Source organism: Numida meleagris, chromosome Z, assembly GCF_002078875.1.
Source record: "Numida meleagris isolate 19003 breed g44 Domestic line chromosome Z, NumMel1.0, whole genome shotgun sequence".
Classification (NCBI taxonomy): domain Eukaryota; kingdom Metazoa; phylum Chordata; class Aves; order Galliformes; family Numididae; genus Numida; species Numida meleagris.
The window spans coordinates 35,471,228-35,485,295 of NC_034438.1; the positions used below are offsets into that span (position 1 = coordinate 35,471,228).

The 14,068-nt window shown below is 41.7% G+C and overlaps 1 protein-coding gene across 2 annotated transcripts in view; it reads right to left on the reverse strand.

The window, feature by feature from the left end:
- Nucleotides 6,574–14,068, reverse strand: part of TRPM3 (transient receptor potential cation channel subfamily M member 3) — a 400,218-nt gene continuing 392,723 nt past the window's right edge. For both annotated transcript variants that reach the window (XM_021381082.1, XM_021381081.1), the window contains one exon: nt 6,574–13,656. In XM_021381082.1, coding sequence (XP_021236757.1) covers nt 12,207–13,656 — 1,450 coding nt within the window. In that variant the 3' untranslated portion in view covers nt 6,574–12,206. The remainder of the gene's footprint in view (nt 13,657–14,068) is intronic.

Sequence of the window (14,068 nt, forward strand, 5' to 3'; positions counted from 1 at the left end):
TGTACAGCATGTGAGCCATTTTTCTGGGATGATCTACCCTGCCCTTGCTAGGAGCAGGTGAGATACTGCAGCTGGTCTCTAAGCACTGCTATAGCTAGATGAACATACTGCAGTGTGTGGCTGTCAGCTGTACTGCAAAGCCAGTCGCAGACAGCCTGCAGACCCCCATCTCTGCGGCCCCACAGGCTGCCAGCTGGCTGGCAGGGCTGCGTCAGAGCCGACCTGTGGGGTACGTCCTGCCCCATGCGCCAGCTGTAGGAGTGCGGGTGTTGTCGGCAGCAGGCGGCAACAGGCACATCTTCTTGCTCTTCTCTTTCCAAGACCGGGCTGTGGAAATCACATGGAAGTGCTGACTGAAGGGGAGGGTGCAGGAGACTCATGCCCTTAACTTTTACATTGATTACAGCTCTGACTAATCGCCCGCTATGAATCACTACCACTTGTGCGCGCAGGTAGGCTTTAAGAGATTTGGAAGTGTGGCTATCAATAATAATGGCAGTAACAGAAATAAACTCCTACAGTGCTCTGCTGTAACAGGAACAGAGACAATTATCCATTCTTTAGTGCAGCCCTGATTACCAGGATTGCAGTGCTGGCAGCTGCGGCAGGGTTTTGCCCTGGTGCTCTGACAACAGGCAGAAGTTCAGAGCTGTTGTTGGCCTGCCTTACTAAGAGGAGATAGAACCCTGCATAGAGCTGCTATGTAAATTCTGATGAATCACTGCAGCCCACACGGTTTATGAACCACCAGCACATACCAGAAGTGGGCAGAAATGAATTTTTTTGTAGAAAGCAATACGAAAAGTAAGGTTGATACATCCTATTAAGACAAAATTTGAGGCAGCTCTTACTCATCTGGTTTAGATGCACCTTTATTTGGAACTGAGAGCGAGCATCACCATCACACCGTGCACTGCTGTCTCAGTTTCACTTGTCATGCCAAGTTTTGTTCCCAGTTTTTTAAGTGCTGAGTCTGGCTAACTTGGTTGCCCCAGCAGAGCAGACAGTGAGCCAGTTAGGGCTTAACCAAGAGGAGAACCAGAGGGTCTGCTGCTCCTTACATTTGCATGTTTGATACTCTGTTCAGAAAGCACAAACACTGCTGTTCCTTTTGCTACATGAGGATAATTGTTTATGGCAAGTTTATTTATTTATGAAACTTCTGCAGTGAAATAGTGATTCTGATCTCCACATTTGTGCCAGGTGTTGGCTTTTAGCAAGATTTATTTGTTATCCAAATACTATACCCCTGGTGCTGAGTGATTCCTGGCCTGGACATGCACCATGGTGGGAACACAAACTGGTTCGGAGCAGTGTAACAAGGGCTGCTCACTTAATGTTCCAGAGCGTCCATTTAATACGGTTTTCCGTGAGTTGGGCTCAGACATGAATGTGGAGGTTCCAAAAGGACAGACCTGGCATCCAGAGATCGCCAAGGTTTCTTTGCAGTCTTGGACAGTCCTTTTTTTCCGTATAGCAGTGGCTGCTGTAGCATAGGTGGCCCTATGGTGTTCAGAGTCCTGAAAGAAACCAACCTGGGAGTCTTGTGGTTGCTCAGTCACTTGGATGAAGGCAGCTGTTGGATTTTCCTCTGGATCAGCTTTTGCACTGCATTAAAGAGGCAAGAGGAGGAGCAGGGTAGCAGAAGGCCTCTCCTAAATTCCTGATTAATAGACTGGACGAAGGTGTGACATTGCCACAGTAGGGGATTACAGTCTTTAATACAATTTTTCACAACTTCCAGTGCTTTCCCCTGTGCGATGCTTCTGTTGGAACTGAAGGACAGGGCAGTTCAGCACCAGATTGTCAAAACAGCATAACGTTATGGCCATTTGAATCAAGTTTGCACAAAGGTGAGATTGATAAATCTGCTCAGCCGTTGCCTAGTGCAGTAGGTGCTCAAAGTCCACAACCGCTCGTATTTTCCCAAAGGCCCGTGGGGAGAGACACCCCATAGTTATACCCTATGCACGATTCTGGCAAACAGCCAGGGGCTTCACTGAAGTCCAAAACTGCTTGAGAAATCATTAAGGAGGTTGGAGTTAGAGATACCGCAATGAGCACGGGTGCTGCACACAGCTCAGGCACTCTTTTCCTCTGAAGCCCCGGGTCAGCACAGTGCTGGGTCCATCCACCGCAGAGCTCCACGAGCGTATTCCAGAGGGCCGCACTGCGGCTCAGTTACGGCTGCACAGCCCGGCCCTGAACGGCCCGGCCGGTCCCCGCGAAGCCTGATCACCTCTGCTGCCAACACGGGCTGCTTCACACAGCCGCGGTGCGCAGGCTGCGAAGCCCCCTCCTCCCGCGTCCTGAAGGCCCTCGCCGCCTCATTTCGAGCCCGAGAAAAAGGCCTTCGCGCTGCCGCTCGGAGATGAAACAGCGACACCCAGCGGCCACCGCGGGGCGAGCGGCGCTGGGGCGGCGGGGCGGGCGGGGTCGGTGCAGCGCGGGGTCCGGACGGGTTGAACGGGTAGTACATACTGTACAGTGTTTTTATTGCACTACACATTCTCCAAAATGCTCACTTAAAAGAGAAATTCCAGTGCCAAGCTTCAGGAGCACAGTAACTCTTTGTGTTAGTAGTCTTCGTTTCTTGATCAGTATGTTCTAAGTGTAGACTTACGATGTTTGACTTCTTTTAAACTGAGAAAAAGAAAAGAAAAAAAGTGCATGGCTTACTTCCTGGTGCACCTGGAATTAAATTCACAGTAATACTGAATCTTCAGTGTCTTCCTCACACTGAGCTTTGTTTGGATCCATAGTGTAGGTGCTCTCCACTTGATTTTATTTTAATTCCCTTTTATTTGCCTGTTTGTCCACTTGCTATGGAATTTGTGAGCTTAAAGTGCTCACGATTTTTGCAGTCTCATCCTTGATGTTCATCTCGGGATTCCAGTATATTGTTAAGACTTACCTAGTGTAGACCTATATGTCATAGCATGACATAGTTCTATCATACCTCAAGAGGAAAGGAACAGGGGCAGAGAAAATCCTCTGCCTTCCAGCCTTACAGTCAGCCCTCTCTTGAGACAACTGGTGTTAATCTGCATCTCAGTGGGTCCAGGTTCTTCTCATCCTCTATCTGCTAAGCTGTTTTCCTCTACCAACCTGAGGCTGATGGCCTACAGAGCATCACTTTCCAAGGGGTTCCATGCCCCGATGGCAACGTGGATACAGGCAGACTGGAGCGGAGCATGCTTTGCACAGAAACAGGGTAAAGCAAACTCAGCTTACCTGAGAGCTAAGGCCCCATACCGAAACTGCTCAGGTGCTCCTGTAAGGCACTGTTTCCTAAATATTACAATATGGTTTCCTCAATACTACAGCATTACAGTCTCACACAATATCCTTATCTCTAAGCTGGGAAGAGATGGATTTGAAGAGTGGGCTATTTGGTGAATAAGGAATTGACTGGAAGGTTACAGCCAGAGGGTTGCAGTCAATGGCTCTATGTCCAGATGGAGGCTGACGATGAGCGGTGTCCCCCAGTGGTCTGTCTGAGGCACTCTTCAACATCTTTATCAATGACATGGGATTGAGTGTACCCTCAGCAAATTTACAGATAACACCAAGATGAGTGGTGCTGTTGATAGAAGGAAGGAATATCATCAGGAGGGACCTGAACAAGCTGGAGAAGAGAGACCATGGTAACCTAATGCAAATCAATAGGGCCAAGCGCAAGGTGTTGCAGTTGGGTTGGGGCAATCCCAGATACGTGTACAGACTGGGAGAAGAAGTCATGGAGAGCAATCCTGTGGAGAAGGAGCTGGGGCTTCTGATGAATGAAAAGCTGGACACGAGCCAGCCGTGTGCTCTTGCAGCCCAGAAGGCCAAGTGTATCTTGGGCTGCATCAACAGAGTGGTGGCCAGCAGGGAGAGGGAGGTGATTGTGCCCCTCTATTCTGCCCTCCTGAGACACCATCTGGAGCACTGTGTCCAAACCTGGGGCCCTCACTACAAGAAAGACATGGAACTATCCACAGGATGCCATGAAGATGATCAGAGGGCAGGAGCACCTCCTGCAGAGAAAGGCCTGAGGGACCTGGGTTGTTCAGCTTGGGGAAGAGAAAACTCTGGGGAGACCTCATGGTGGCCTTCCAGTACAGGGGAGCTTACACACAGGAAAGTGATTGGTTTTTTTTGTGGTCTGATAGTGACAAGACAAGGGGGAATGTTTTTTAACTTAAAGAGGGGAGATTTAGGTTAGCTGTAGTGTGGAAATTGTTTACTCAGAGGGCAGTGAGGCACTGGCACAGGTTGCACAGCAAAGCTGTGGCTGCCGCATCCCTAGATGATAGCCTTGCCCATGGCACTGCGCTAGAACTGGATGGGATTTAAGGTCCCCTCCAACTTAAGCCATTCTATGATTCTATGATTGTCACTAATTCCAGAGCTATGGTGAATTTCCCTGAGCAGCCACTGTGGGAAGAAGCAGGAGTGGGATGTAGCTACGTAAGACTGAGGTGAATTTTTAGAGTTTATTATTCTTATTTTCCTTTAAACAGACTGTTTTTCTCCATTTGCACGTTTTGTTCCCCCTTGAATTACAATGCAGTTACTGTAGTTCAGCAGCTGTGGGTTAGAATTCAGGACTGTGCATGACTCATATTTTTAAGGACTTTTTGAAGAAAGTAATTTTTCAAGCATATTTACTGATTTTTACTGATATTTACAGAATATTTGTTTTTTTTGGCAAAAGAAGTAATTTTAGTTAAAAAAATTTTTTAAATTAAAATTGTTAACATTTTCAGCTAACATTTCAGAAGCTGTATTTTTTTCCCCAAGGTTAAAAAAAATCCATCTTTGCACACTGTGAACCAAAACCAGTAGAATGTTTTATAAGGATAATTCTATGCTTTCACAAGCTGCTTCAATGGAGTGCATGTGACATTTGGTATGTATTTAAGTAAGTACAGGTGTAGCTAAAAAATTAAGTTTTGGGAGGTGTTAGAACATATCAGTCTTGTTAGCAGTCTCAATAGCTGTCAAACTTCTTGTTTTGAAATCCACACTAACAAAGGCTGTTCCTTTGAAAGCTATTCTTAATTCACCCATAGCTCTCTGCAGCAGTTGCCTCTATCCTCTGCAGTGGGATGTCTGTAAGTGCTTATGGGACGCTATTGTTATTTTACGTAAACATACTGCAGTAACCTTCTCTTAGATACTGCTTGTCATTACTGCTTCCTAGAATTCCACAAATATTTATGCTGCAATCAGTTATTTGAAAATTTGAAGATCACAACATTTTGGGATTTTATAATATTTTCATTGTTTTTCCAGAAACATAATCAGGGTGGAATTCAAGCTTGGCATGCAAAAACAGTGAGGATGTAGAAATATTTCTGTACTGTAAGTTCTTGCTGAATTCGGCCATGACGATGAAGAGTCAGAGGGGATTGAAATGGACAACTTCAAAATGAGATCTTTGCCATTACATATAATGAGAGTAACAGAGACCACACCACTGCCCTACAGGTTACAAGAGTGCAGCTTGTAAGTATGAAAATTAGGACTGGTGATATTGTCTTCCAGCAGGTATTAATTTGCTGGGTTTGGGTGGTTTGTTCCTGTGAAAAATCTGACAGGGCACCAGGTGCATATACTGTTACCTGCAAAGAAACCATCAGGTACAGATATATATATATATATATATTACCGTGTGTATTAAGGCTTCAAACCTCCATAGTCTGCTGAATGGCAGTCCCTGAGAACGGATTAGATAAAATCTGATTAAGGAATTTATCATTTCCTTCTGAGAAACCTGAAATAAAGAATATCTCTCTTAACTGTTCCTCGCCTGAAATGTAACTGATCTGTGCAGAACTGTTTTCAGTATCTGATATCCAAATATCGTCATATTCACTGGATATTTGTTTCCTATGTCTCTTTTGCATCTGGTTAAAATACGTATTGTCTCACTGAAGACTCATTTGCAGAGGGAGCAGATCCTGACCTTGACTTACTTTGCATCAGTCCCTTTCTTTCTGGCATTTTTGTGAGGAAGGATCAGGGCTAGTTGTAGAGTAATGTAGAGAGAGACAATGACTTCTTTCTTAGGAAAGGCGAGATACCTGAATGGGGAAGGTCACAGCTACTGGTGGTGTATGTGGCAGCCTTTGTTTTCAATGAATCTTCTCTAGTTACAGTGCCACACTTCTGGGTATAGTGCCACGCAAATGAGCATGTGTCCTCATTTCTGTATGGAGGCTGCTTAGGGAAGATCTGCAGCCAACACTTATGTCTTCCAACTTGCTGAAGAGGTAATGCTAAATTACAGAAACTATCTCTTTCCAACAAACACATCAAAATGTCTGCATTCAAACCAGGGTCTGATATTGATCAGGAGAAGGAATACCTGAATAACACCCTGTATCAGACAAGGAAATAATTCATAATCGTGTGCAACACAGCAAACCTTATTATTTTTAAAAAGCTGCAGTTAGAACTTGAGCAGTGAGAGATCTTTGAGAAAAGCAGCTCCCATCACGCTATTATTTTATTGCTGTGAAAGTAAATGACTATGAATAAATGCACCAGTAAGTACAAATGTTTTGAACTACATCCTTTTTTTTTTATTGCAAAACAACTGTTACAGAAATCTCAGAAAGTTCTACTGTAGTAATTGCCAACTTCTGCTTTTTATTACATATCTAAACACAGTCTAAAAGTGCATTGTGAATCCAGTAGACCTTTGGAAAGTACCATTTTCCCTAGTGATATACATTTAGACAAATCATACTTGAAAAGCTTCATATTAGTAGGAATTTATTTAAAATGACGTTTTAATAACTTTTCTCCCTTTATAAATGATTGTTATACACTTACAAATGATAACCCAAATAATAAATGATTAAATAGCTATTAGTATAGTATATTGCAAACACTGTTCCAGACAGCAGTAGCAGCATATAGACTCTCCTCATGTACAAGAACTGCAGTGGTGGAAGAATATAACTTTAATACAATTTACTCTTGTGAAGGCATAAAATTGTTTTTCACAGCCAATTCCCACTTCTGTTCCCTCTCCCTCCCTACCAAATAGTAAAATAAACAAGAGTTATCACTTCCCTGCAGCAGAAACAGCAGCAATTTCATAATCAAACATTTTTTTCCTAATAATTTTTTAGAAATAAGTACTCTGTGGCTCTATGACAGATCTGAAAGCATACAGCAAAAATTAAAAGGTCAGAGACTTTCACAACCAGTCTGGCTCAGTCACGAGACTGCCCACTTGATGATGATTTAGGACAAGTTGTGTCATGACTCAAAGTAATATAGAGATAGAAAAGCAGAATTAATCCATTCCCTGACAAAAGTCAGAGTAACTCCTTTGAAATCACTGTTTTTTCTTCTCTGCAGATTTGCACCAGCAGTGATAAGACCATAACTGCCGTCAGTACACTGTGATTAGTTACACAGCTGCACAGCTCTCACTGAGGTGCAGAAAGTTGGTCCCCCCACATTCATTCAACACTTCTGCCTTTACGCAAAAGTGTGGCAAGGCCAGTGAACACCATCTAGAGGAACAAAGCTTTTCATTAGATAAGCAGATGCCCCAGTGCTTTACTTTTGCCCAGTTTGGGCGATGCTGTTGTTTGAAGTAGGTGAGGGAAAAATAATGCTAGGAAGCTTTCCTATTTCTTTTGGAGTAAGTGATCTAAACATAGTATCTTTTAACAGCACTGAAAACGTGGCCTTTTTTTTTTTTTTTTTAACATCTGTGCCTACTTACGCAAACACGCAAATATACCATTATTTTAAGCAGGGGAAAGACTCACAAATACCTAAGTGTTCCTAGGGAAATCCAGGAATGACAAGCTCACATCTTCCCTTCTGGTGATTATTAAATCCTCTTAAGTGTACAACCTGAGCAACTTAACAAGACATTTATGCTTGTTCTTAAAATTTGCACCATGAGTTTATTGAGAATTTTGTTTCACTGGCTCACTCCAAGCTCATACCTTTGACAACTTCTGCTCTCAGAACTGAGATACTCGTTTGCTCCGACTGCAGTCATTGGACTAAGGCTGCGTGCTGCTACCAGCACTGTTTTTGAGCAGTTATTTTTGTAGTTGCATTTTCCATGTGCTGACAGTTTCTAAGAAACAAATCATTTTTCTTTTCTTACAAAAAATATACCTAACTAAGATATTTATCCCCTGACAAAAGGTTATCCATTCCACAAAAGTACAAATCTTTTTTTTTTTTTTTTTTTTACCAAAAATCTGTAAATGGAAAATGAAAACAAGCAATCTATATCTGGAACCCAGTGGGCTTTCCTTATGTGCATGAATGGATATTTTGGGTGTTCATTATATTTTTAAATTATCCCCACACTGCCATTTATTAACTGGCACTTGTGCTAAGAACAATAATGTAGCACCTTATCTCTTCCAAAAAAGAGAGAGCCAAATGTCTGAGGACTGCTGTAGGTTCGCATTTTACGTTGAATATTTCAATTTCATAAAATACAACTGTCATTTAAAAATAATAAAAAAATCACCTACTTTGCTAAAGATCAAACATAATGGAAATAATGTAAACATCCAAAAGTTTGGATTCGTTCCTAACTGGATTCATCTTTACAGGCAGGCAATAGCAAAATGCTAAGTTTCATAGCAGTCCAAAGAAACTCATGGAACAATGCATGCATTTTCATCGACACAAAAAAAGACTGGACTGTAAGGAAGAGAAACTATTCCAGTCATACCACAAGGTTATAGTGAAAGAATAATGTGCTATTATCCAATACCTAGGACAAGTGTATACCCCAACTGTAGAATAGCATCACTTAAACTGGAAACAACAGAACAGATTACTATAGGAAAATATTTATAAAATACTGTACACTGCTTCCTCAGTTGGCCAGCGTATGTAAACAAACAGCTAAATTCAGTTGAGTTTCAAAATATTATTAGTTCATTTATCTTATAATCTTTTGCATAACATGCCAGTTCATCTTTCACGCTACCACAACTCACCTGTCACAGCCCACAGTGGCTCATTAGAGGTTTATACAGCAGCTCATACGGACACTTAAGTGGAGCTATACAGAAAAATGTGTGAAACACACCAAACTTACACACCGTGATCAGAAATGTATATTCCATATGTATGCTAATAATTGGAAAGTGGAACTTAATGCTTGATGCAACATGTGCTAGTTTATTGAATGTTACAGATTTACAAACAAGACCTTATAACGTGATAGTAAAATTGTCCTGTAACGTTCACTAATATTATCACATGTCACAACTATACTGGTTTACACATGGGCGATATGTATATATGTGTAGATATATATTTCATAAGCCCTAGCCTCTGATACAAAATATGTCATATGGCACATGCTATAGGTACATGGCATGATGGATGATAAGACTTTTACTCTCACTAAATGATCATAGTAACATTGGAAGTGGGAAATCTGGTCCCATTGCCAGGAATGGGTGTTCTACCATTTACTGAGAAAGAAGCCATTTGATGCAATGTGTCAAAAGCAGGTGAAGATGAAATAACCTAACATCCATCATATTATTTTCTATAGACACCACACTGTAGAATAAATGGGAGACATTCAGGAAAAGTAGTCTTCTGACATCTTGCAATCACACTTTTAACATCTGAATTTACATTTTATATATAATGGCAAATTTTAAGAGGTAAATAAAGTGTCCTGTTTCCTTTTTACCTGGAATGTGTGCTCCAGATCAATAAAGTGCTGTATTTTAAATATTTATACAGCTTCTGGGTTTGGCAAATTCCTTTACCCTGACTAACTAAGCAATGAAATCTACCCCAGAGGAGACTCCTATCCTTTGAACTAATTTACTAATCACTGTTGACAAATTTCTAATGAATTTGAAGTTCCTCTAGAGTAGGCCAATCATACAGTAGAGGTGGAAGAGTCCACAAATTTTTTTAGAAGACATTCGTAAAAGTAACAAAGAAAACAGAGCGAGAAGATCCCCCTATACTCATCAAGGACAAATAGATTTGGAGAAACCTTAGTGAAAGGCTGCTAACAAAAGTTGGCACATTTGAAGCAGATTGTTAAACACAAGTTCCTTTGTCCCTGGGCTTTTTGCTGTTGTTCAACAATCAGCCTGTCACAAGCATGCTTCATAATGCACAGAAAAGTTTCTGACCTTTCTTGGTGTTGCCATGTGATCATAATGCTGCACATGGACTGCAAGGCAATTGCATAAACATGGTGTCTTGGTGGAGTTAAGCTCATTGAAAGCTTGGTCAAACAGAATAAAGAAAGAAACGCATTGGTGCAGGAAGTATGAAACACATTGTGCTTAGCATCTCCATGTTGCATTTCTTTATTTCACAATCTTTCCAACGTAGTGACTCAGTATGTAGTACCAGTAAGGTTTTCATCTTCTTTGCCTCTTGTCTCAAGCTGGATGATTATTTTTTATGTCTGGATTTGTTGCCTTTCAGACCTAACTCTCACATGGTCCTTAGGGTCTCCCAGGGTGAGATCCCAGTGAGAAAACGTCAGCCTACATTTTTAAAGCTGCCTTAGAGATTTGGAAGATAATTCCCATTTGAATAAATGGGAAGCATGTACCCTACTTGCATGTACTCTTATTTTATAACAAAAAGGACTTGATTCTACACAGGTTTTGGTCATCATAGAGATGTCCTAATTTTAATAGCACTGACTTCAATTCTTTCCAAGCTTAAACGCTGTCCCTTCATAAAGGATGTGAAATTTTGGTCCAGTTGCTGTTCTACCTCCTGTGTACCCTTTCCCCTCTGACCGCTGTGATATCTTGCCATAATACTTTTGAAAATCCTGTTCATACTGTGGACCTTTTGAAATAAGGTAGAGTCAGTGGAGTTTCTATTGCCTTCAACCAAACACCGTAAGTACACTATGGATCAGATGTATTTTATTCTACTAAAATGTATTTTCTGTAATATGTTGCTGAATGGTAGAGGTACACTTGCATCTGATGGCTTTTGCTGTTACAAGACAACTCTATTTTCACTTTGATTCTTTAACTTACCTTAGAAGTATGTATATTTGTCAGTGTTTTCCAGTATTCCGCCAATGATGTTTTCCTTTAAGTAACTTCAGTCTAATTTCGTTAATCTGGATTCAGACCAGATAGATCTTGATAAACCTTATATAGTTTGAAATGTTCAAATACAGCCATGTCTTCATTAAAAAAGAAAAAAAGGCATACTTTTAGGAGAGGGAATGATGTGAAAAATTGGCAGCTCAAATGGAACAGCAAGAAGAGCCTGGTGGCAACCCTGTGGGTAAGCCTCCCCAGTTAGAGTAATCAATTAAACAGAGCAGTGAGAACCTGACAATATTACTGCACTCTGCTCTGATCATCCTGTTCTTACTGCTCTATCACATCCTTTGATTTAGTGAGGCAACATATTGATCACAAATGTTGTAAAAAAATAAATGTATACTATTCCGCTTAATTACATTCATCCTGAGCTTGCTCAGCTGTGCTAGACTCCAGAATGCCTGTTTTATCAGGAAATCACCTGATACTTCAACACAAATTCTTCCTCCATTTATGATGCAGTACAAAAGGCATTTCTGTTCCCTTTCTGCTTTTGAAAATATAAACTTTTTTTTTGTGTGGCACTGGAATTTGATACAAAAAGAGACAAGTGAACTTTATGATTTATCTTCTCCATCTTCATTTACACAAGTGTAGGTTGCAAGGTATTTGGGAGACTTTAGTTTTGTTTGCCACCAGCCCCCAGAGAAATAACAATTGCTTTTCACCAGTCATCACAATGGTGAAACAGATGAAAAAGAAGTTATGATCGAAGTTTAGGACATCTAATCTGTACATCTCTTTTTTTGCAGGTTAATTACTATGTTCTAAGAACTTGTGGATAAGAGATCTTAGGATGCCTTCTAATAGAAGGCAGATTTCTTAACTCAGTTATTACTCATAACTTTCTGTAGGGGTCTTTTTATTCCTGTCATTTACTGAAGTCTCTGTAAATCTTTCATCCCTCCCTTTTTCCTTATGTGCAAATGTCAACTGGGTCAAGATGCAGTAACTCAGCAGGTTGATGCTGAGACTGACAACATATTCCCTTGACCGGTGGCTAATGCCGACTGGAGTTGACATGGAATGATATGAGGTGTGGTAATTTTGCTAAGGAAAATGGACTGGAGAGCTGATGACCTTTTGACTGCCTGCAAGATTTGTCTAGGCCTAGCTGTGCTTGCTTTCAAAGCTGCGGAACGCTCCTGTTCTTGATAGTCTCCTCATGGACAGGCTGTCCCCTCTGCTCTCTGGCCTTGAGGACTTACTCCTCTGGAAGGGGTTTCGCAGGCTTGTTGCATTTCGCTGTCTGTCAAGTTTATCACTGATTGAGTAGCTCTTCCGTGTGTGCTGTGCATACAGCATGTTGGACTCTTCTGCAGAGTAGCTGTTAGCCCTCTCTATTTTTGGAATTGGGATGCTGTTGGTCAGAGTTCTTGTGGCACTACTGTCTTGAGGAGATGAGGGAATCCCCTTCTTGTCCTTGGCCTCAGTATCCTCATGATCGGAGCTTGGGTGGCTTAATTCTGCTTCTCTCTCTGGGTGGCAGCATCCCAAGTCTTCCACCTTGATGCCAAGACTTCCAGGGAAACTGGCCCTCTCTGCAACGGTCTGGGGAGCACTCACGCACCTTGTGTCTATGCAGTCTGTAATACTTGTGTATTCTGCTGTTTTGACTGGGACGCCAAGGCTGCTGAAGTAGCTTCGAGATGGAGAGAACATAAAACTGTGAGATTTCACAATTGGTGTTTCCTCCAGAATAAATGGAGTTGTAGCCAGATAACGGCTGCTTTTAGATCGCTCTAAAGTGTGGTACAAGGGAGGGTCTGAATCCCAGGTTATTTGGCAGTCTGTGATTTGTGAATAGTCTGAAGAAAATGCTCTTGTTTCTATTCCGGATGTTTCCTCGTAATCAAGACTCCTGCCAGAAATTTTTTCACCAGGTGTACTGCTAATATATGCACTGTTGGCTAAAATGGAAGAGGCTATGTGTGCCTGCAGGGCTACATCTCCAGTACCAAGAATATTTATGGAGCTATCAAGAGGCTCTGTGTCAGAATGCATCTCATCCATTGCAGAAACGTAGATGTCTATACAAGACGAAGGCCTTCTGGAGTCTGGGACAATTGACAAAGTGCTGGTAGGGGGTAAGGGAACCTTTCCTTCTTTTGCTATTGAGTGGGAACTGCTAGCCCGGTGCAGGCTTGGAGATCTTTCCTTGAAAATGCTTTCAAACTTTTCCAACCCACACTTGTCCTTCATATTTGTTGCATAGAAAGAGTGGCTTCGCATGCGAGGTGTAATTGTAGGAGAGGTTGGGGACATGGACTCCTCTCCTGTAGGATCTATGCTCTCTTGCAGCTTGTAAGTATTTCCTTCCTGACTATTGAAGCTACTCTGCCTCACAATGTAGGCTGCATCAGTACAGTCGGATGAAGTCCTGGATCGTATCTTGGTTGTCTCACCTCTCTCTATGCCAGTCAGTTTTTCTAATGCTGTCACCATTCGTCCTATCATATCTTCCAGCTGAGCAAGTCTGATGTCAACGGTCTGCAGAGAGGCCTTCATGCAGTGCTCTCGCTCATTTACTTCTTCCAGTCGCATGGCCATATTCTCCACCCTTAAAAAGGGGAAAAATAAAATAGGTTAATTTCTACAAAGCAGTGATGTTCAGCCAATAGGCCTTTGAAACAAGTGGAAATAAATATGAGTTAGAATTCAAAATCCATCTACACCACCTCATGTGCAACAAACCCTGCTGAAAGAGGTTCAGCAAACAAATGACACTGCTTGCTCGGGAACCTCTTCCAGTGGGTTAACTGATCAGAGTCTGCTGCTTATTGATATTAGCATAGAGGTGTGTTCTATCCCAAGGACAGACAGGGGCTATTATGGAAACATTACTATGATTTTTTACTACTGCTATAGCTTCTAATTAGGTTGTTAGGAGAACTTACAGCAGATGCTACATGATATCACTCTCAGTTTTGCTACATGCAGAACTATTGTGGTTAACTCCTAAATTAAATTAA